This window comes from Phoxinus phoxinus (genome assembly GCF_949152265.1).
Source record: "Phoxinus phoxinus genome assembly, chromosome: 5".
NCBI lineage: Eukaryota > Metazoa > Chordata > Actinopteri > Cypriniformes > Leuciscidae > Phoxinus > Phoxinus phoxinus.
The window spans coordinates 2,541,064-2,562,173 of record NC_136880.1 but is presented as its reverse complement, the minus strand read 5'-3'; the positions used below and the strand labels follow the sequence as shown (position 1 = coordinate 2,562,173).

General features: G+C 40.2%; 2 protein-coding genes across 2 annotated transcripts in view; one reads left to right on the top strand and one right to left on the bottom strand.

Annotated features, from left to right (window-relative positions):
* Positions 1 to 21,110, bottom strand: part of LOC306998035 (NACHT, LRR and PYD domains-containing protein 12-like) — a 69,669-nt gene that overhangs the window by 27,135 nt on the left and 21,424 nt on the right. The window contains exons 3-7 of the mRNA XM_079611767.1: positions 17,990 to 18,097; positions 17,621 to 17,671; positions 17,361 to 17,445; positions 16,903 to 17,098; positions 14,978 to 16,808 (exon numbers count right to left, since the gene is read on the bottom strand). Of these exons, the coding sequence (XP_079467893.1) occupies positions 14,978 to 16,808; positions 16,903 to 17,098; positions 17,361 to 17,445; positions 17,621 to 17,671; positions 17,990 to 18,097 (2,271 nt within the window). The remainder of the gene's footprint in view (positions 1 to 14,977; positions 16,809 to 16,902; positions 17,099 to 17,360; positions 17,446 to 17,620; positions 17,672 to 17,989; positions 18,098 to 21,110) is intronic.
* Positions 5,128 to 11,771, top strand: LOC306998051 (uncharacterized protein). The gene is made up of 2 exons (XM_079611800.1): positions 5,128 to 8,420; positions 11,605 to 11,771. The coding sequence occupies exon 1, from the start codon at positions 7,503 to 7,505 to the stop codon at positions 8,253 to 8,255; it is 753 nt and encodes a 250-aa protein (XP_079467926.1). The 5' UTR covers positions 5,128 to 7,502; the 3' UTR covers positions 8,256 to 8,420; positions 11,605 to 11,771.

Genomic DNA, 21,110 nt, shown 5'->3' with positions numbered 1-21,110 from the left:
TATGACGTTATGAAATGAGATTGGAGTAAAATCATGGTGCGTTTTGCTTTTCAAACGCACGTCGCGCGAATGACTCAAACTCTCACAGCGCGTGCAGGGAACATTCACTGAAGCATCGAGCAACAGTTCAATGGCAATGTGAAGTTTATGCAACAATAACACTAACTAATATAATTCAGAATTATTTCTTACCTTAAAATCGTTCTTGTCTTCAAATCGCGATCTTCTTCTTCAGATGTAAACCCTATAATCTCACAGCATGTCTTCTAAACTCGACGACTGCAGGACTGATAAAGTTTGCCGCTTTGTTGTTGAGGTAATGGGGGCGTTCGCGCGACACATGGACGATTTGCATCTCTATATGTTTTGCGCGTGTGGGTGTGGTCACATTAAAACTAATGAGGAAGGGTTAGAGAAACTGAATATCTTGTTGGTTTTATACAAATTACTTAAACAGAGAATATTTGTTTCCGTTTTGAATCAGATAATTTAAAACTACACACTTAAATGATTATAAATATATAGAGCTCACAAACGCTGAGTTTTTTAAATGTTTAGAGAGGTGCTCAAGAAAAAAAAGTTCACGAGACGGAGAGGCAGAATGCACACCCTGTTTAATTTCTTTATTTTACAAAAGCACAGCGTTTTGTTTTGATTGTAAGTGGACACATACAAAAGTAGACATCTCACAGATTCTTTTTTAATTTTTATTAAGTCTGTATGACCATATATGACGGAGTATTTTAAGTTTATTCAGCTGCTATGTGAAAAAAAACGTGCAAATCACGCCGGCGTGATTGCCGACCCCAGGGGGTTAAATACATTTTCCATTTATTTTGTTACATAAACAGCATATACAGCACAGAGGCTTTTTGTGAAATCGATGGAAACCTGTTGAAATATGAACTATAGACAGGTAGGCAACCTTTCAATGATATATAAATATAGCCTATACAACACAAGGATGTTTTTATGTTCATAATAAAACACAGCATGCTATAAAAGTAGGATATGAAATGTATGATGCATGTTATAATGTTTAGACTAGTGTTTACTGTTAAATGCTGTGTTCATTGATATCTGCTCAAACTTGGATGTTTATAATGTGCTAACAATAATATTTCATAGTTTAGAGCGGTTCGATCGCTTCAATAATGTTCTCTGCACGCGCTGTGAGTTTGAGTCACTCGCGCTGTGGCTTTGAAAAGCAAAACGCACCAAACATTAGGCTTCATGTTTTTACACCAATCTCATTTCATAACGTCTAAGGAATATATTTATATATTTCCCTCTAGTGTAGTGTACTGAAGTGTTCCTTTTTAACCATTTATTAAAATATATATATACACCATATATTTATATACCATAATATATATATATATATATATATATATTAAATTTGAACTTTAAAAATAAAAAAATGTATTCCCAAAATCGTGCAGCCCTTTAGTTTATCTTGATATCAGCATGTTTAAATTTTTTTTTTACAGTGACCAGATGACACTGATGGAGTCCTGCTGACTTGGTAAAATGAAAAATCAAACAATATGGAAATGACAGGTATGTACTATGTTTCAGGAATAGCACAAAGGTGTGATCAGTGTGTTCAATAATGTGCTTTTTGTCCTTTGTTGTATATCTTTGGATTATGTTGTGTTGTAAATAAATCCAAAAAGTCAAAAAGCCATTATTTTTTAAACTCACTCCTCATTCTTTGCGCAAGGTTCCTCATAATGATATGGCCTGATAGCACCTGATAGGGCCATTATGGGTCTTTGTCTTTCTCAGGTGTGAAGCACATCAATATGCATGGGTGGTTCACGCATACCTCGCATACAGCTTTCTTACACAAGACATGTCTAACAAATTTTAAATCAATATATTGTTTTATCTGAATGAGTATGCAGGATGATTTTGATTCAAATATTCTAGGCTACGTGATACAATTTTCAAAAGTCTTGTGAAGAAATAATTAGTATGGGTTTCATGACCTTATTTCAGTGACATTTATTTATTTTTCACAAACCACGCATGTCATTATCTCGAAACTACAAACTTTCACATACAAGCTGCTGACATATTATTGTATCAGAGTTTGTGCTGAATACAGTGTAATAAGACTTTAGCCATGAAAATGTCACAAGTAACAGAAATAAGCTCAAATGTCAGAGCATGTCAGAACACCTCCAGGACCCAGAAAACACCTCAGACCCCAGAGGGTTAAAGGCTTTTCAATATAATTCTAAAAATGCCTCCATTCACATGTACATGTCATGATTCTGTCACCTTGTCCTTGATTTTCTCTAGTCTTAAGGCAGGATCATGACAGACCCATGTTTTGTGTGCAAGCACATGGCCTTTTGTTTGGGCCATGTGCTTGTTGTCTCGTTACTCAACCCCGCCCACTGGTTCTCCTCGTTAGTCATTATTGTTTCATCTGTCACCTGTTGTCATTATTAGTTTCTCCCTATTTAGTCCTGTCCTGCGCTGGTTCATTATCTATCCCTGATTTTCATTCTATGTCATACTTTGTGTGAAACAACCCATGAGTAACCCGTTGAAAGTCTTGTCTGGAAAGAAGTGTTTGATCCTGTCTTTACTGTTAGTTTAGTGTCTAGTTTATTGTCTGAGTCTTAGTCTAGTGTTGTCAGTCTAAAGTAGTCTAACCTGTCTTGTTTTGCCCCCTCGTGGGTTTTGTTTTCTCTGTTATTTGTCTTTAAATAAACGTTAAACGTTGTGTGTTGCATACTGTCTGCGCTTGGGTTCATCCTCATAACAGAATGAACCGGCCAAAACAGAACCCAGCAGACAGTATGTCTTCTCCCACCATTCTACAGTCGACTGACCAAGGACTATGGTGGCAGTCAGCTATCGCTGACAGCATGAAGGGCAAGCTTCCATTCCCTCCCCAGGGTGAGTTGCTCCTGAGGAAGTACGCCCAGGTTGTGGAGGAGAGGAGGTTTTTCTTGCCGGAGATCCTGGTCAATCGCTACCTCATCGCGGGTCTCAATGTCCCTCCTCCTCTGGCTGAACGGGAGATATTGGCCTGTCGCCCGTTCCACAATGTGGTGGACTGTTTGTCTCAGAAGGAGCTGCGGGGTCCCACCGTGTCTTCATCGCCTGGCATGCCTGTGATCCCAGAGGGTCGCATTTTGGCCATCATTACGCTTGGGGACCAGACTTGTTCCACCACGACTTCTGAGACACGATCCGTGTCCATCAGTCTTTGCGGAAAGCGTGGAAGACGTCCGTCGTGGGAGTCGGAGTCGTCCTCCACCGAATCCTCCTTGCCTGCGGCGGGCTTCCCAGTTCGTGCAACGGCCTCCGCTGCGCCCCCCTCACTGGCCACAAGTCCGGCTATGGTCTCTGTCCCATGGCCAAGGAGAAAGAGAAGGAAGAAGGGAGCTTTCTGTCCTCCGTCTCACTCTCCCCCTGGGTCCGTGTTGGCATCACAGCCTGCCGCTGAAACTGTGACTGCTGATCCTGAACTTGCTGCAGAAAGCGCAATTCCGAAGTCTGCAGCAGCAGAGTGCTCTGTTCCTGAACCTGCTGCAGAAAGCGCGATTACGGAGTCTGCTGCGGGGAAAGCTGTTCCAGAGTCTGCTGCAGAGAAAGCTGCGGCTGACTCAGCTGCTGAAGCTATCCTGCAAGCCGTATCAGCTCGCCGAAAGATGCCTGTCGTCATAGCCGCAGAGGCTTTATCTGATTATATCTCAAGTCTAGTCAAGATCCTTGAGAGTCCTGTCTTACCTGTCGAGTCCTCAAGTCCTGAGTCCACACCTGAAAGGCACGCTGTTCCTGAGTCAGCTTCTGTCGACGCCGTTCCTGAGTCTGCTGCGGAGAGCGCCATTCCTGAGTCTGCCGCAAACAACGCTGTTACTGAGTCTACTACAGAGAGCGTAGTTCCAGTTTCAACCGCTGAGAGCGCTGTTTCCGTGACTGATTCAAGGAGCTCTGTTTACGAGTCTGCTTCGGAGAGCGCTGGTCCCGAGTCTGTTTTCATGAGCGCCGAGTCCGATTCAGAGAGCTCTATTCCTGTTCCCGCTCCCGCTTTCGTGTATGCCATTGTTGTTATTTGTCATGTTTTGTAGGTTTGTGTCTTTATCACAGTCTGTCTTGTCTCGTGTTTGATGTCCTCTTGAGGAGCGTCTGGAAGCCGCTCCTTAAGGGGTGGGTTCTGTCATGATTCTGCCGCCTTGTCCTTGATTTTCTCTAGTCTTGAGGCAGGATCATGACAGACCCATGTTTTGTGTGCAAGCACATGGCCTTTTGTTTGGGCCATGTGCTTGTTGTCTCGTTACTCAACCCCGCCCACTGGTTCTCCTCATTAGTCATTATTGTTTCATCTGTGTCACCTGTTGTCATTATTAGTTTCTCCCTATTTAGTCCTGTCCTGCGCTGGTTCATCATCTATCCCTGATTTTCATTCTATGTCATACTTTGTGTGAAACAACCCGTGAGTAACCCGTTGAAAGTCTTGTCTGGAAAGAAGTGTTTGATCCTGTCTTTACTGTTAGTCTAGTGTCTAGTTTATTGTCTGAGTCCTAGTCTAGTGTTGTCAGTCTAAAGTAGTCTAACCTGTCTTGTTTTGCCCCCTCGTGGGTTTTGTTCTCTCTGTTTTTTGTCTTTAAATAAACGTTGTGTGTTGCATACTGTCTGCGCTTGGGCTCATCCTCATAACAGTACATGTCTCTTTGACATAAAATCTTTAATGATTTAAATAAAGCTAATATTATTTAAACCTAATAGCCTACATTTTATTTGTTTTTAATATTTCGAAATTAAGGTCAATCGATGGCTGACGCAGATATGTTAGAGAGCAGGGTGGCCAATGGGTGATGTATCATTAATTTAAAGATAGTAAAAAAAAGCATCCATAATTGCTGAAATTAAATGTATAATTATTTTTCTTAATTACTAAATTAGAAAAATATATTTAAAAAGATTATATGAAAAAAAAGATTTGGAACGATAAACTTTTTTTGTAGAAAAAACATCTTAAAATGTGTACATCAGATATGATACAACAGGCTTTTGATAAATGTTTATTTGTAAATCTCTCGATCTACATATTGCATAAAAATATTATTACTGTCATGAACTGCTCCAAGACAGGAAGGTGGAGAATCCAAATGCAGTTTATTTAAGGGGTAATCCAAATAACAGGCAAGAGGTCAAACATAGGTAGGCAGTCCAAACAAAGAAACAAACAAAACAGGCAGGGGTCAGAGGCAAAAGAGTAATCCACGGAACAGGCAAGAAATCCAAAAAAACCAAGAGACATGAAAACCAGGAGAAACGCTCGGAAATGCAGTGTGACAACATACACAGTGGAGAAACTTCGCAGTGAGTAATGGGGTGAACCAGGCTTATATGGGGTGAACTAAACAAGAAGATGAGATACAGGTGAATGTGATAATGAGTGCTGATGAGTCCAGGCAGAGAATGATGGGAGATGTAGTCTGTGAGTGAACATGAATATCTGGTGTGGAGTGCCCTCTGGTGGCTCTCAAGGGCACTCCAGCTGGTGACCGTTACAATTACATTAAACTACAGAATTACTCATAGAAATAAGCGTTTAACCCTCTAGGGACCAAGGTATTTTTGGGGTCCTTGAGATGTTTTAACATGCCCTGATATTTGTATTTTTTTCAGTTGCTTATAAACATATTAATTGCAAAGGTGTAATTACACTATTTAGCACAAACATGGCTATCATAATATGTGAGCAACATGCAACATGTATGTACATGTTTGCATTTTTGAGTAGGGATGCACCGATTGGGAAATTCTGGGCCGATACCGATGTTTAACATACCAACTTGGCCGATGTTTTTTCTTTTTGTTATTTATTCTTTCTTTTGTGCCACGGAAACATACAAGACACTTTGTTGACCTCTTTCGGCTCTTGATCACACTATACTAGAATGAGCAAAAATTAAATCAGACCAATTTATGAAACAAAAACAACCTTTAATGTCACTTTCTGGTTGACATTAGTTATAACCTTATATATTATATATTATTTTCTGAAAAATAACATTCAAAAACCTTTGACTGCTAACTAATCAATGAAAAGATTGTTTCAGTACATTGCCCAACAAAATTATTTGAGTGGTTTCAATGAGATTATTTTCATGGCCCAATAAAAAAATATTTTTCTGATACATACATTTTTTTAAAATACAAATGTGTAAATGCAAAAACAAGTGAAATAAAAAATATATGTTATTAAAATTAATAAATTATGTGATTCATAAATACAAACATAAATAGGGCTATCTTTCACCTTGTGTATTTCTCATACAGAATAAAACATTACAGTGTTTCAGAACTCACAGGCTGGAACATGGGGCATCTTATAAAACAAAAACAGTACCTCCACTTCTGATCATTAATGACACATAAGTGTCACATAAGGGTGTTTGTGTTTGAAGCTCCGTCGACTTGATTCATAAATCGTTGATTTTGTTCTTTACACTCATTTAGAAACTAGCATTTTCTATTTTTCCAGCGTATGAACATATCTCCGATACTACTCTCTAAAAAAAACAATCGGATTGCTTTGATATCGCTAGTTATATCCAACTTTCCGAACTTCCGTTACTATCTCTAACGATAGCCCGCTAGCATTGCACGCGTGGCCTCGCCTATCGACCGTCTTATTTACACTCGAATCACTGAAATCGCTCTGTTTGTGTTGGAGTTTGTGTTTGTGCTTGTGCTTCGAATCGCTTGTTTGTGTTTGAAGTCTGTGTTTCGAATCGCTTGTTTGTGTTTGAAGTTTGTGTCTGTGTCTCGAACCGCTTTGGTTGTGTTTGGAGGTTGTGTTTCGAATCGCTTGTTTGTGTTTGGAATCGCTTAACTGTTAGTTTGTGTTTCGAATCGCTTGTTTGTGTTTGTGTTTCGAATCGCTTAACTGTTAGTTTGTGTTGTGTTCGAATCGCTTTGTTGTGTTTGTGTTTCGAATCGCTTAACTGTTAGTTTGTGTTGTGTTCGAATCGCTTTGTTTGTGTTTGTGTTTCGAATCGCTTAACTGTTAGTTTGTGTTGTGTTTCGAATCGCTTTGTTTGTGTTTGGAGTTGTGTTTGTGTTCGTATCGCTTTGTTTGTGTTTGGAGCTCCGTCGAATTGATTCATAAATCCTTGATTTTCTTCTTTACACATTTTTGTGTTTCGAATCACTTTGTTTGTGTTTGGAGATCCGTCGAATCTCCATTTCTCTATTTTTCTCAACTTTTCCAGCGTGTGAACATATCTCCGATACTACTCTCTATAAAAAACACTCGGATTGCTTTGATATCGCTGGTTATATCCAACTTTCCGAACTTCCGTTACTATCTCTAACGTTAGCCCGCTAGCATTTGCACGCGTGGTCTCGCCTATCGACCGTCTTATTTAAACTCGAATCACTGGAAGGATACGGGTTCTATCCATGATTTCAGTCCTAAATTAGTAGTGATATTGGTAGCATCACTGCTAATTTATTGTTCATCTGTCATAATGGCGAATACATCGGATGTGTGTCTACCTCTGAGTGCAGGTGAGGACACGTTTGAGCTGCATTCGGTGCGGTTGGAGCTGGAGTCCGTGGAGAAGCAGATCCGTGATCTGCTGGGGAGGCAGGCCGAGCTGCGAGACCGACGATCAGCGCTTGAAGCATCACGCGCCGATGCTCACAAGTCAGTGGTTAGTAACTTTTCGACTCCGGCCTCCTCTACTCCGTGTATTTCTCTGCACAGGACCCGAGCACCCCTGGTTTCGTTTACCCCGACACCGACACAGCACCATGGACCCTGGATGATGCCACAGCGGAAGACACGAGCCAGGACCAGAGCAAGGACCTCTCCGCCCCTCCCGGTCTTCGAGATCTCCACCCGGAACCGCTTCTCCCCTCTTCGCGAGACGGAACGCGACGACGCTGTGATCATCGGCAGTTCCATGGTCCGGCATGTCCGCGCTACCTCAGGTAAAGGTATGGTGCGCACTCACTGCTTTCCTGGTGCTTGTGTTCTCGATGTCGCTGCGCAGGTCCCCGAGATCCTGAACGGTGACGAGCGCGTCGGAGCTGTCGTGCTGCACGCGGGGGTGAACGACATCAGGCTGCGGCAGACGGAGGTTCTGAAGAGGGACTACAGGAGCCTGATCGAGACGGTACGCAGAACATCACCTGAAGCAAAGATCGTCGTGTCTGGACCGCTTCCCACGTACCGACAAGGACAAGAAAGGTTCAGTAGATTGTTTGCACTAAATTAATGGTTGATGTCATGGTGTAATGAACAGAGACTGCTCTTTGTAAATAATTGGAATCTGTTTTGGGAGCGACCTAGGCTCTACCGTGCTGATGGCCTGCACCCCAGCAGAATCGGAGCGGCTGTTCTGTCGGACAACATCTCCAAGACGTTACACACCATATGACTAGTAAGTCAAAGTCCTAATCACATTCTTTGCTGTCCCAAATTAATTGATATAAGTACCAGTGTAGAACACTATATAGAAACTGTGTCTATTCCTCGTTTAGTGAGGCCAAACAATAAATCTACTGCGGGATCTAAGAAAAATCTAATTGTGATTAAACCAGAAAATCTCAATATTAGTGAACAAAAACAATTTCTAAAGCTAGGTCTTCTAAACATTAGATCGCTTACACCTAAGGCGGTTATTGTAAATGAAATGGTCACTAATAATAGTTTCGATGTACTCTGCCTTACTGAAACCTGGCTTAAACCAAATGATTATTTCGGTCTTAATGAGTCCACTCCACCAGGATACGGTTATAAGCATGAGCCCCGTCTGATTGGTCGTGGCGGCGGTGTTGCAACAATCTATAGAGATATTCTTAATGTTACTCAGAAAACAGGCCACAGGTTTAATTCGTTTGAAGTACTTGTGCTAAATGTTACGCTCCCAGATGTAAGAAAGAAATCCCTATTATCTCTAGCCTTGGCTACTGTATATAGACCGCCAGGGCCTTACGCTGATTTCCTAAAAGAGTTTGCAGATTTTCTCTCAGATCTATTGGTCAATGTCGATAAGGCAATAATTGTTGGAGATTTCAACATACACGTTGATAACACAAATGATGCGTTAGGGGCTGCGTTTACAGATTTACTAAACTCCTTTGGGGTCAAGCAAAACGTTAGTGGTCCCACTCATCGTCTTAATCATACTCTAGATTTAATTATATCATATGGAACCGATCCAACCGATATAGATATTATACCGCAAAGTGATGATGTCACTGATCATTACATGGTAACTTGCATACTACGTACGGCTGAAATGTGCCATGTTGCGCCGCGTTATCGACCAGGCAGAACAATCCTTCCAACTACTATAGATAGATTCTTGAATAGCTTACCTGATCTATCTCTGCTCCTCAGTGAACCCAAACTAACAGATGAGCTAGAGGAAATGACTAGCAGTATGAGCACCATTTTCTCTAGTACATTAGAAACTGTTGCACCAATTAGATTAAAAAAGGTTAGAGAGAAAACTAAAGCACCATGGTACAACAGTGCTACGCATGTTATCAAGAGAGAAACTCGTAACTTAGAGCGCAAATGGAAACAAACTAATTTAGAGGTCTTTAGAATCGCGTGGAAAGACAGTATGTCACGTTATAAAAAGGCTCTAAAAGCAGCCAGGGCTGAGCATCTCCGCAAACTAATAGAAAATAACCAAAACAATCCAAGGTTTTTATTTAACACTGTGGCTAGATTAACAAATAAACAGACATCACCTGAACAAAATATCCCGTTACATCTTAATAGTAATGATTTCATGAGTTTCTTCACTGACAAAATAGAAAGCATCAGAAACACAATTGTAAATGTACAATCTTTGACAGCATCTTATGATTCAGCCTCAATTATCGCCCCTCAAGAACAACTACAGTGCTTTACAACTATAGGACAGGAAGAGCTAAATAAACTTATTACTGCATCTAAACCAACAACATGTTTATTAGATCCAACACCCACTAAACTACTGAAAGAAGTGTTACCTGTAGTGGAAAAGAGCCTCTTCTCAATATTATTAACTCGTCTCTATCTTTAGGACATGTTCCAAAAACATTCAAGCTGGCAGTTATAAAACCTCTTATTAAGAAACCACAATTAGATCCAAATAACCTAGCAAACTACAGACCCATCTCAAATCTTCCATTTATGTCTAAAATACTAGAAAAAGTTGTGTCCGCTCAACTGTGCTCTTTCTTGCAAGAAAACGATATCTATGAAAAATTTCAGTCAGGATTCAGGCCACATCATAGCACAGAAACTGCACTCGTTAAAATTACAAATGATTTACTTTTAGCTTCTGACCAAGGCTGTATCTCAATACTAGTTTTACTCGATCTTAGTGCTGCGTTTGACACTATAGATCATAAAATACTCTTAGATCGACTTCAAAATTACACTGGTGTTCAGGGACAGGCATTAAGCTGGTTTAGATCGTACCTATCAGACCGTTACCATTTTGTCCATTTAAATGGGGAAAAATCAAAGATAACGTCAGTAAATTATGGAGTGCCGCAAGGATCTGTGTTAGGCCCTCTGCTATTCTCAATTTATATGCTGCCACTTGGTAATATTATAAGAAAACATGGAATAAGTTTCCACTGTTATGCTGATGACACTCAATTATATATTTCATCAAGACCAGATGATAACACTAAATTATCTGAAATGACAGAGTGTGTTAAAGATATAAAATATTGGATGACGTGTAATTTTCTTCTATTAAATTCAGATAAAACGGAGGTATTACTGATTGGTCCAAAAAACTGCCCACAAAACCTCTTACAATACAACCTTAATCTAGATGGACGTCCCGTTACTTTATCCTCTACAGTAAAAGATCTGGGTGTTATACTAGACCGCAACTTGTCTTTTGAAAATCATATTTCAAATGTCACAAGAACAGCCTTTTTCCACCTTAGAAACATTGCTAAGCTACGTAATATGCTATCAGTTTCTGATGCAGAAAAGTTAGTTCATGCATTCATGACCTCGAGACTAGATTACTGTAATGCTCTATTAGCTGGTTGTCCTGCATCCTCCGTAAACAAGCTACAGTTAGTCCAAAATGCAGCCGCTAGAGTTCTTACTAGGTCAAGAAAATATGATCATATAACACCAATTTTATCATCTCTACACTGGTTACCTATTAAGTTCCGTATCAACTACAAAGTATTGTTACTGACCTATAAAGCCCTAAATGGTTTAGCTCCTGTGTATTTAAGAGATCTTCTATCGCCATATAATCCATCGCGCTCTTTAAGATCGCTAAATTCGAGGCTTCTGGTCGTACCTAGGATATCTAAGTCCACTAAAGGAGGGAGGGCGTTTTCACATCTAGCTCCTAAACTCTGGAATAGCCTTCCTGATATTGTCCGAGGTTCAGACTCGCTCACCCAGTTTAAAACTAGATTAAAGACGCATCTCTTTAGCCAAGCATTCACATGATGCATCTCATACCTTTTATACTACAGTTAAATCAGATCAAATGCATTCATATTATGAACAGCAGCTACGCTAATTATTTCCCATCTGCCTTCTTTTGTTGTTATCTCGGGACGCCTGTCCCGAGATAACTCAAATAGAGTTCGTCAGCTCCAGTTATGTATCCAGCCTCTCATGGAGACTTCAGATGCCCCAACGCCTGTGATGAGACGACTCGACGCCTGTGAAGAGACGACCCAACGCCGGCAATATGTTATGCCCTAAATTTTATGATTAACTTACTGTATTTTGTGTGTATATTTTTGAAATGCATTTTCTGTAAAGCTGCTTTGAAACAATATGTATTGTGAAAAGCGCTATACAAATAAACTTGAATTGAATTGAATAAGTCACCTGCTGTATCTCTGGCCTACTTCTTAATAAGATGCATGTTTTTCTTTACAAAGATAAGCATCTCTGCCTTGTCACAGCACAGCCTATTTCTCTTTTCATCCAAGACATGAGACACAGAGCTGAATAAGCGCTCACTGTCGGTGCTCGTGCATGGCGCACTAAGGTATTTGCGTGCCATTTGTGCGAGTTCTGGAAAACGCAGGTGGTTATTTCTCCAATAGCAGAGTGCGCTCTCACCTCTGGGAATAGTGGTCTCTGCCAGGAAAATACCCAGTTGTTGGGATACAGAGGTACTTGTTCTCTCTGGTCCATTTTCTTCCAGAATCTCCTCAAACACATCATGCAGGGAGGGCCCTGCTCTGTCGGATCGTTGCCTCTTGCGCTCTATGTGATGTGCGCGCTCTCCATCGCGCGTCACGTCCTCTGCATCGGCAGCAGGCAACAGGTGTGCCTCAAGTATTTCTCGAGCGCGTTGTTTAACATCCTCATCAAAGTAACGATCCTTGTATCTGGGATCCAAATAGGTGGCATTGCAGAACATAGGATCGTACTGGATTTGATCGAAGCGTCTACTTAAAGCCTCTAATAATGAGGTCTTTGTTGTTTTAACGCCGTGGTCTGTTTCAGCCTGCTTACTCAGAAGACGTCTCAGGGCTGTCACAGAGGGGATGACATCTGCAGCTGATGCTTCTGATGAGCTATTTTCTCTCGTTATTGTTCAAATGGGGAGAGGAGTGTTATAAAGTTTTCAATTAATTGCCACTGCGCACTGAGAGTGGCCGGGAGGTCGTAATCTGCGGCATATGTAGCAAGTGCGCGCTTTTGTTCCAGCAAGCTCTCTATCATATAAAATGTACTATTCCAGCGAGTGGAAACATCTTGCTGTAGCCTTTTTGGTTTCATTCCCAACTGGATCTGCACAGCCTGGAGACGTGAATAGGCGAGGGGGGAGTGCTTAAAGTGGCCGACGATTTTTCGGCAAATAGCCACAACATCCGTGAGGCTGCGCTGGCTAAAAACACCGTCATGAATAGCCAGTTGCAGTGTGTGCGCCATGCAGCCAAAACTAGCCAGACCACTGTCCATCATAGCTTTCGTCATATTCCTAGCATTATCTCTCACGACAGCATGCACTCTGGTTTTGTCGATTTTCCACGTCTGGAACAATTTCTCAAATGCCTCCGAGATGGTAGATGCTGAGTGGGTACCTGCAAACTCCTGGGAGTGCAACACTGTCTTCACCAGGTTGAAGTCCTTATCAATCCACTGTGCCGTGAGGCTAAGCATGCTCACATGGCTTACATCTGAACTCCATATATCTGTGGTGAAACTGATTGCAGTGATGTTCACATTAAACAATAGATTGATTTAAATTTTGGGTCCCACTTTATATTAAGTGGCTTTAAGTACTATGTACTTACATTGAAATGAATAATTTGATACAATGGACTTATTGTGTACATACATGTTTTTACATTGTACTTATATTTTTAAAATACCTGCATGCAATTACAACTGTAATTAATTGATGTAATTACATTTGTAATTACACAGTTGACCCTTCCCTTACACCTTAACCCACCCTTAAACCGACCCATACCACCACACCTGACCGTAACCTTACCAGTATCACATCTCAATAGCAGCAAAAGTGTTTTACAATACAACCTGAACACAACAAGTACATTGTACTTATTTGTCTATGCAAGTACATAGTACTTAAAACCACTTAATATAAAGTGGGACCAAATTTTGTAAGACACTTTTTGTTTGGAAAGGCAATATGCAGGTGGGCGTGAATAATCCAACAAGGTCATGAATAATGTCCTAATTCACACCTGAAGACAAAGACCTGTATGCTAATGCTACATACTAATGAGCCTTTCATTCAGGTGTCACTGAGCCACAAGAAAGAATGCAAAGACAACACACACATACATTATATGTATATATTACTACAGAATTGGTTCAGAGTTGGAAACATATTGAAAAAAAGTGTATTTTTCCCACAAACTTCGTATGCTTGCAAATTGTATAATATCCAAGGTAAACATTTCTAGTAATTGTGCAGTTAATTCTCATTCGTATTTTCAGAAAGTTTTGGAATATGTAGGCTATCCTCTCCCTAAATTTGTCACTAATAAAACACAAAAATAATTTAAAGAGAAGGCTTATATTGACCTTTTAAGATTTTGTTAATGCACCTTGTAAATTATGTTTTGATGTGGCAGTAAAAACTTAATAATTTATCCAAAACGAAATGTTGTCTTTCATATTTTGCCTGTAACATATCGTCTTTTATAATATATATTAGGGCATAAATTTTAATTTGCAGTTTAATATGTTGCTTATACAAAGACTTTTATTTCAACGTATTCAGTCGATTTTTACTCATCTCAGTAGGCAATATAGATAGTTTGCTAAAAGCTAAACTAAAGGTTAATTCATTCAAACACAGAAACGCGATTCAAATTTAAACAGTCTTGTGCGGTTTGCAGACACCATTTCATATGGTGATTAGAACAAAGCACTTACTGATGATCTGCAGCTGGATACGTTGTTAGGCTACTCCAGCACGTTTGAGGTAAAACTTCCAGGATTATCACAATATTATTATTCCTTAACAGCGCCTCAACATAAAGTAGGCTACAGTTATCCAGCTGTTGTGGGCGTTGACTGGTTTGCATGTGTTGCTTCAGGTTATCTAGTGCACGCTCTCCATGGGCGTGTCAAATTAGCAGAGTAATGAGCTGCCAAAACGATAATGAGAACGGCTGATCTCTCTCTCTTTTTATATAGATTACATAAACAGAGAATATTTGTTTTAGTTTTGAGTTAGATAATTTAAAACTACACACTTAAATGATTATAGAGATATATATCTCATGTCTGAGTGAATAGTATTCGCTGAGTTTTGTTTATGTTTAGAGACGTGGTCTTGAAAAAAAGTTTAATATTTTGTCTTAAGGTTTGATAAACTGTCTACACAAAAAAAAAGTCATATGTCAGGCTTTACAGGTATAGGCTCATGTTTATGATGCGGAATCACTATAGAGTAATGTAGATAAATGCATTTTTCAGATGAGAGCTAAACATGACAAAATATATTAAAAGACTTACAGGGCTCTTCTGGAAGTTTTGATGACTGCCGATAATCTAATGAGACACTCGTCTGATTTCTTGAATTTCTGAAGCTCAAACTCCTGCAGCTCTTCCTCTGATGTCAACAGCATAAAGACTAAAGCAGACCACTGGGCAGGTGAAAGGTCACCAGATGAGAGACTTCCTTTGCTAAGGTGGGTCTGAATCTCTTTCACCAGAGTTTGGTCGTTCAGTTCATTCAGACAGTAGAACAGATTGATGGATCTCTCTGCAGGAAGATCATCTTCTAATTTCTGCTTGATGTACTGAACTATTTCCTTGTTGCTCTGGTCATTGCCGTCTTGCTGTGTCAACAGACCTCGTAAGAGTCGTCGATTGGACTGGAGTGACAGACCGAGGAGGAAGCGAAGGAAAAGATCCAGGTGTCCATTGTCACTCTCGAGCGCCTTGTCCACTGCAGTCTTGAGAAAATCAATCATGGTTTCATTTCTGTTCTCCGGTTCTGTAGACTCATGATCAAACACACTTGTCTTGTTGATGTCTAGAAACAGATGTGCATAAAGGGCTGCAATAAACTCTTGAATGCTCAAGTGAACAAAGCAGTACATGGTCCCAAGAACGATCCCTGTTTCCTCCTTAAAGATCTGGGTACACATGCCTGAGTACACTGATGCCTTATAGGAGTCAAGACCACAGGCTTCCAGGTCTGTGTCATAGAAGATCAGGTTGCTTCTTTCCAGCTGATGAAATGCCAGTTTCCCCAGTGAAAGGATGGCGTCTTTATCCCAGGAAACATCTGGTGTGTATTCTCCATCATACTTTCGGCGGCTCTGCTGGATCTGAAAGCGGAGAAAGTGTGTGTACATTTGTGTCAGAGTCTTGGGAGTGTCTTCAGTGTTTGATTCCTGCTGTGTTTTAGAGATCTCATCAGCCTGAGTGTTTTTCACATCATTATTTCTTTTCTCCTCCAGAATGTTCTGGAGAACAGTGGCTGAAATCCAGCAGAAGACGGGGATGTGGCACATGATGAAGAGACTCTTTGATTGTTTAACGTGATCTATGATTGTGTTGGCTTGAATATCATCAGTGAATCTTTTTTTGAAGTACTCTTGCTTTTGTGCGTCGCTGAATCCTCGTATCTCTGTCAGCCGGTCGATGCAGTCAGGAGGAATCTTACTGGCAGCTGCTGGTCTGGTGGTGATCCAGATGAGAGCAGAAGGAAGCAGATTTCCCTTCATGAGGTTCGTTAGGAGAACATCCAGAGAGGCTGGTGACGATACATCACGCCACGTCTCATTACAATCAAACTTCAGAGGAAGGCGACATTCGTCCAGTCCATCAAGGACGAACAGCACTTTGAATTGATTCCTTCTTGTAAGGTTCATTCCTTTTGTCTCTGGGAAAAATTGAGTTATAAGGTCCTTCAAACTTAGTTTTTCTTTCTCCTTTAAGTTCATCTCTCTGAATGGAAGAGGAAATATGAAGCTGATATCTTGATTCTCTTTTCCTTCAGCCCAGTCCAGAACAAACTTTTGCACAGAGACTGATTTCCCGATGCCAGCGATTCCTTTTGTCAGTACAGTTCGGATCTCCTTGTTTTGTTCAGGCGCTTCAAACAAATGTGTGCATTCAACCTGTATCTCTTGTGCTTCATGACGCCTGGAAGCCACTTCAATCTGTCTCACCTCATGTTCAGTATTGACCTGTTCACTGCCACCCTGAGTGATATAGAGATCTGTGTAGATGTTATTCAGAAGTGTGGAGTCACCTTGCTTTGCAATTCCTTCAAACACACATTGATACTTCTTCTTTAGGCCACATTTCAGCTGAGGAATGAAGAACAGCTCATCTAAACACAGGAACAGAACATAGAGAGTTTGAGTCTTCATTTTCTCTCCTACATTTATAAGAGACAATCTGACAGATGATCATGAGTCTCTCACCTTCTAGAGCATCAGCAGCTTCATCTTGCTTCATCTCTCTCAGGTAATGTAGTGTGAGATCAAGAGCTGATTTCTTGATACTGGATCTGTTCTCAATAAAGTCCTTCACAAAGTGTTGGGTGTTCTCTTTTTGTAATATTTTCTTTAACTTCTCCAGTTCATTCCTCAAAAATGTGATTATTTTGTTCTCAAGATCCTACAAACAAAAGTAAGGGAAATGACAGAATAACACAATTTATGACAAATTGTACATCTACATTTGGTCAACACTATTTATTCAATAATTATAAGACATGTACATAAACAAAATCCAGTTAAAAGACTAACATGCTAACCAAGTTGTGCTAAAATGTGTTTTAAAGGAAAAATAAGTTATCAAGAAAAAAATTATTAAATGTCTTTATTCAATAACATATTTGTTAGAAATATTAAACATTTATAAAAATGTGTTTTCCTACCTGGAAGATCCCTAGAAGATTGTATTTGAAATTCTCGTGGTTCCTGTGAGTCTGAACGTCTGAGTCTAATGTTCCACATTGAAGCCTGTAATCAAATTAGTAAAATAAAATACTAACTGATATTTTACAGAAAGAGAAATAAGCATTAGCTGTGAATACTCTGACAAATGTTTGATCTAAACATGTTTCATGATTGGTATTCACTGATACAACTTTTAAACACAGTCAATGTGTGATGAAAAGTTAGTAACACAAAATACCTTTTATTAGATGATGGTGTTTTGCTGGACACATGTGAGCCTGATCTTACACTGATGACACAAATAACAGAGAGAAAACACTTTTCTACAGGAGATACTTAGTCTCATTTGAAAATGTTTAATGTTGCAAATAGTAATCAAATGCAGTATATATGTGTATTTGCTCATTCATGACCATGGTTGGATGGATGGATATGTTTAGTTGCATGATCTATTTTCCATAGTGAATTTATGCCTCCTTGTGGCTGCCTGTGTAATTGTGTTACTGGAATGAGTTTTATAAATCACCTTACACAGTCAAGTTCAATCACATACACCACTGTGGACAAATAATACAACCATATAATGTAATGTAAACACACAAAATACCTTTTATTAGATGATGGTGTTTTCTCACTGAAGTTTGGTGGTCTTCCACCTTTTGACCAGTCACTCTTCAGAGACACAGAGCTGGACACATGTGAGCCTGATCTTACACTGATGACACAAAGAACAGAGAGAGAGAAAACACTTTAGTACAGGAGATACTTAGTCTCATTAGTCTCTTTGTGAGAGAGAGAGAGAGAGAGAGAGAGAGAGAGGTTTAACAATACCTTTATTTATAAAAAAAAATATTCACAATTATGAACCATAACCACCACTACTATAAATACATTTGTACTCTTATTATTATAAAACCTCCTTTAAAATGTTTTTAAAATGGCAAAACAAACTGATCTTCATGTAACATGCACAACACTTCATCAACACAACATATATCACAAAAAAACAAATAAATTATTTGTCAACCTATAAAATGCAAATTCAATCTTAAGCCTCCCTGCTACAAGCCGCTTGCACATTTCTTCAGTTGCCAATTGCAAACCTTTATTTTTCCGTGTTTTCCACACTGCCAGTTAGGGATGGGCGATATGGCCTAAAATCCATATTGCGATATACATTGCAGCCTCTTGCGCTAACGATATATATTGCGATATATAAATTATAATAGAACCATTTCAGAACAGGCTATATAGACCCTTAGGAAAGCCAAACTGCTACATTTTTTTTTATTTTTTATTTTAAGAAATAAAGAAACGTTGTATGTCGTTTTGAGAACATTTATTGTGCAAAAGCAAAACTGCAACTATACAACACAATGTTGCAGATAAATGGCCTTCTAAAAGGCACTACACTTAGTTTGTTTAAGTCTTTGGTTCTTAAATGCCACCCAAGTTGCAGAGAGAACTGGTGTCTTTTTAGTTAAGGAACAACATACACACTGTACTGAAAATACTTCCAGTATTAATTAGGCAAAGAAAATTATTTTGTGTAATGCACAGATACTTTAAATAAAAACATATTTCAAACCTGCAGCCTAAGGTAACACATTTGGTTTTAAACATTTTGTTCTCCTAATGAAATTAAAACTGGTGTCTTGTTAATAGAGGAACGGACACCGTGAATTAGGGATATACTTCCAGTATTAGGCATGGCTATTTTAAATAAAGAAAATTCTTCCAAGTGTACTGCACAGATACTTCAAATGAAAACATTCTAAAGTGCTAAATGAAAGCACTAAATAAATAAATAAATAAAATACTTCCAGTATAAGGGACATATACGTCAACAAAATAATTTTTTTAAAGTATACAAGTTTCTTTACAGTAGAGCCATGCCATATATACAGTAAAAAGTGCAAAAAGTGTCTTAAAGGACACAAAATATGCAAAGAACAGAAAAACTGTCTGGTGTCTTCTCAGTTAAAAAGAATCCTAAAATCAGGCACAACACTGAGAATTTGTATAATACACACCATTTGTCATTTGTAAGGCCCTAAAGATTATTAGCCAGGAACACAAGCTTGTCCACAGTCTCTGGCTTCAACAGAGACCGGTGGCATGTAACAATGTTGCCACAAAAGCTAAATGCCCTTTCCGAAGGAGCACTTGTGGCCGGGATACAGAGATATTTCTGGGCCAGTCTAGCCACCCTTGGAAAATTAGCTTGGTGCAGCCGCCACCAGTCCAGTGGGTCAGTCTCTCCATCAACCTGCATTGTCTGCAGGTAACTTTTTAGCTCCACTTCGATGACCTCTCTGTCAGCGAGAGCAGCTGTGCCATCGGAGGCCTTTTTGAAAAAGCTTCCCATGCTCCGTTTTACCCATAGACAGTATATAAACTGGACACAGCGACCCCATAGGTTTCAACGGAGAGAAGTGAAGTCAATTAGAAGCACTCACTTCCTGATCGCCAGGCGAACTGCGCAGGCTCAAACTGAGCTTGACGACGTACAGTAGATGTGACGTGAGCAACCTGTAGGTCTTCTAGTAGCTGTGCCGAGAGAAATCTGAATCATTCCCTTCCGAATCTCGCAGAGACGGAGAGCGTGAGCATTAGCTGTCCATGAGCTAGCAGCGGGAGCAACTTTATCAATCTCTATGGGTTTCTCCCTTGACTTTATGCCTCCACGTCCTCCCGATTGCTTGCGAGCTTCTCTGCCCGTCCATACGCTAATTTCTCGACTTGTGCGACAGAGTCGCGCGGTTATGACGCAATCGTTAGCCTATTTTTACAAAAACTGCTTCTACGGGGCCATAACGTAAGATACAAGGTAATGGAGCCTTTTATACATTTTCGTGTTTCTTTAGAAATAAACAATGGACAAACGGTGTCTTTAAACGCCTCAGATGTAAAGTTATTCGCTGTCAAAGTGACGCCAAAATGAATGGGAGTCAATGGAATGCTAACAGCAGGTGGGGGTCCGCTAGCCAATGGCGGCGCCCGGGGATGCTTCAGTGTCTTCCGAAACACTGCCCCCCTGGTTTTACCTTCTTTGATTGCCTCTCAACAGTTGCTTCAGCACCATCAGCTGCAGCTTCTGTGCTTGTGTGTGGCAGTGGCTCTCTGACCGTTGCAGCTTGCACCTCCAACAGTGACAGAATTTCTGCTACCGCTCTGGTGTTGATGAACTCCTGGCGGTCATCAGCTATATATGCATCTTTAAACCGTGGGTCGACCAAGGAGGCCATATACAGCAGGTCAACCGTTTTTGGGTCTGAGTACTTCTCGTTTAAGTACTCTAGGATGACTCTTTTCATGTCCTTGGTCAGCTCTGTGTCCTCATCAGGTGCAGCAAGAACAGTGTTGTTGAAAAGATGGAGAACAGGTTTTATGTACGACACACTGACATAATCTTCTCAAGACAGCGCGTCTGTGAATTCCAGCAGTGGGCCGAGGGTCCGGCTTATAGATTCCAAGACATCTGTATCTTGCCAAGTGGGTACCAGGTGTTTGGTTTTCCTGTCTGCTTTCAGTACCTGTGATAGGGCCTTCTCTTGTTCAAGCACCCTCTGGATCATCATCTGGCGTGACCCCCACCTTGTTGGTGTTTCTGTGATGAGCCGATGAAAGGGAAGATGGTGCTCTGCCTGGGCTTTCTTCAACTCTTTTCTTCTTTTCCAAGAGTATGAAAAGGCACTCACAATCTTCTTGCATACGCCAACAGCACG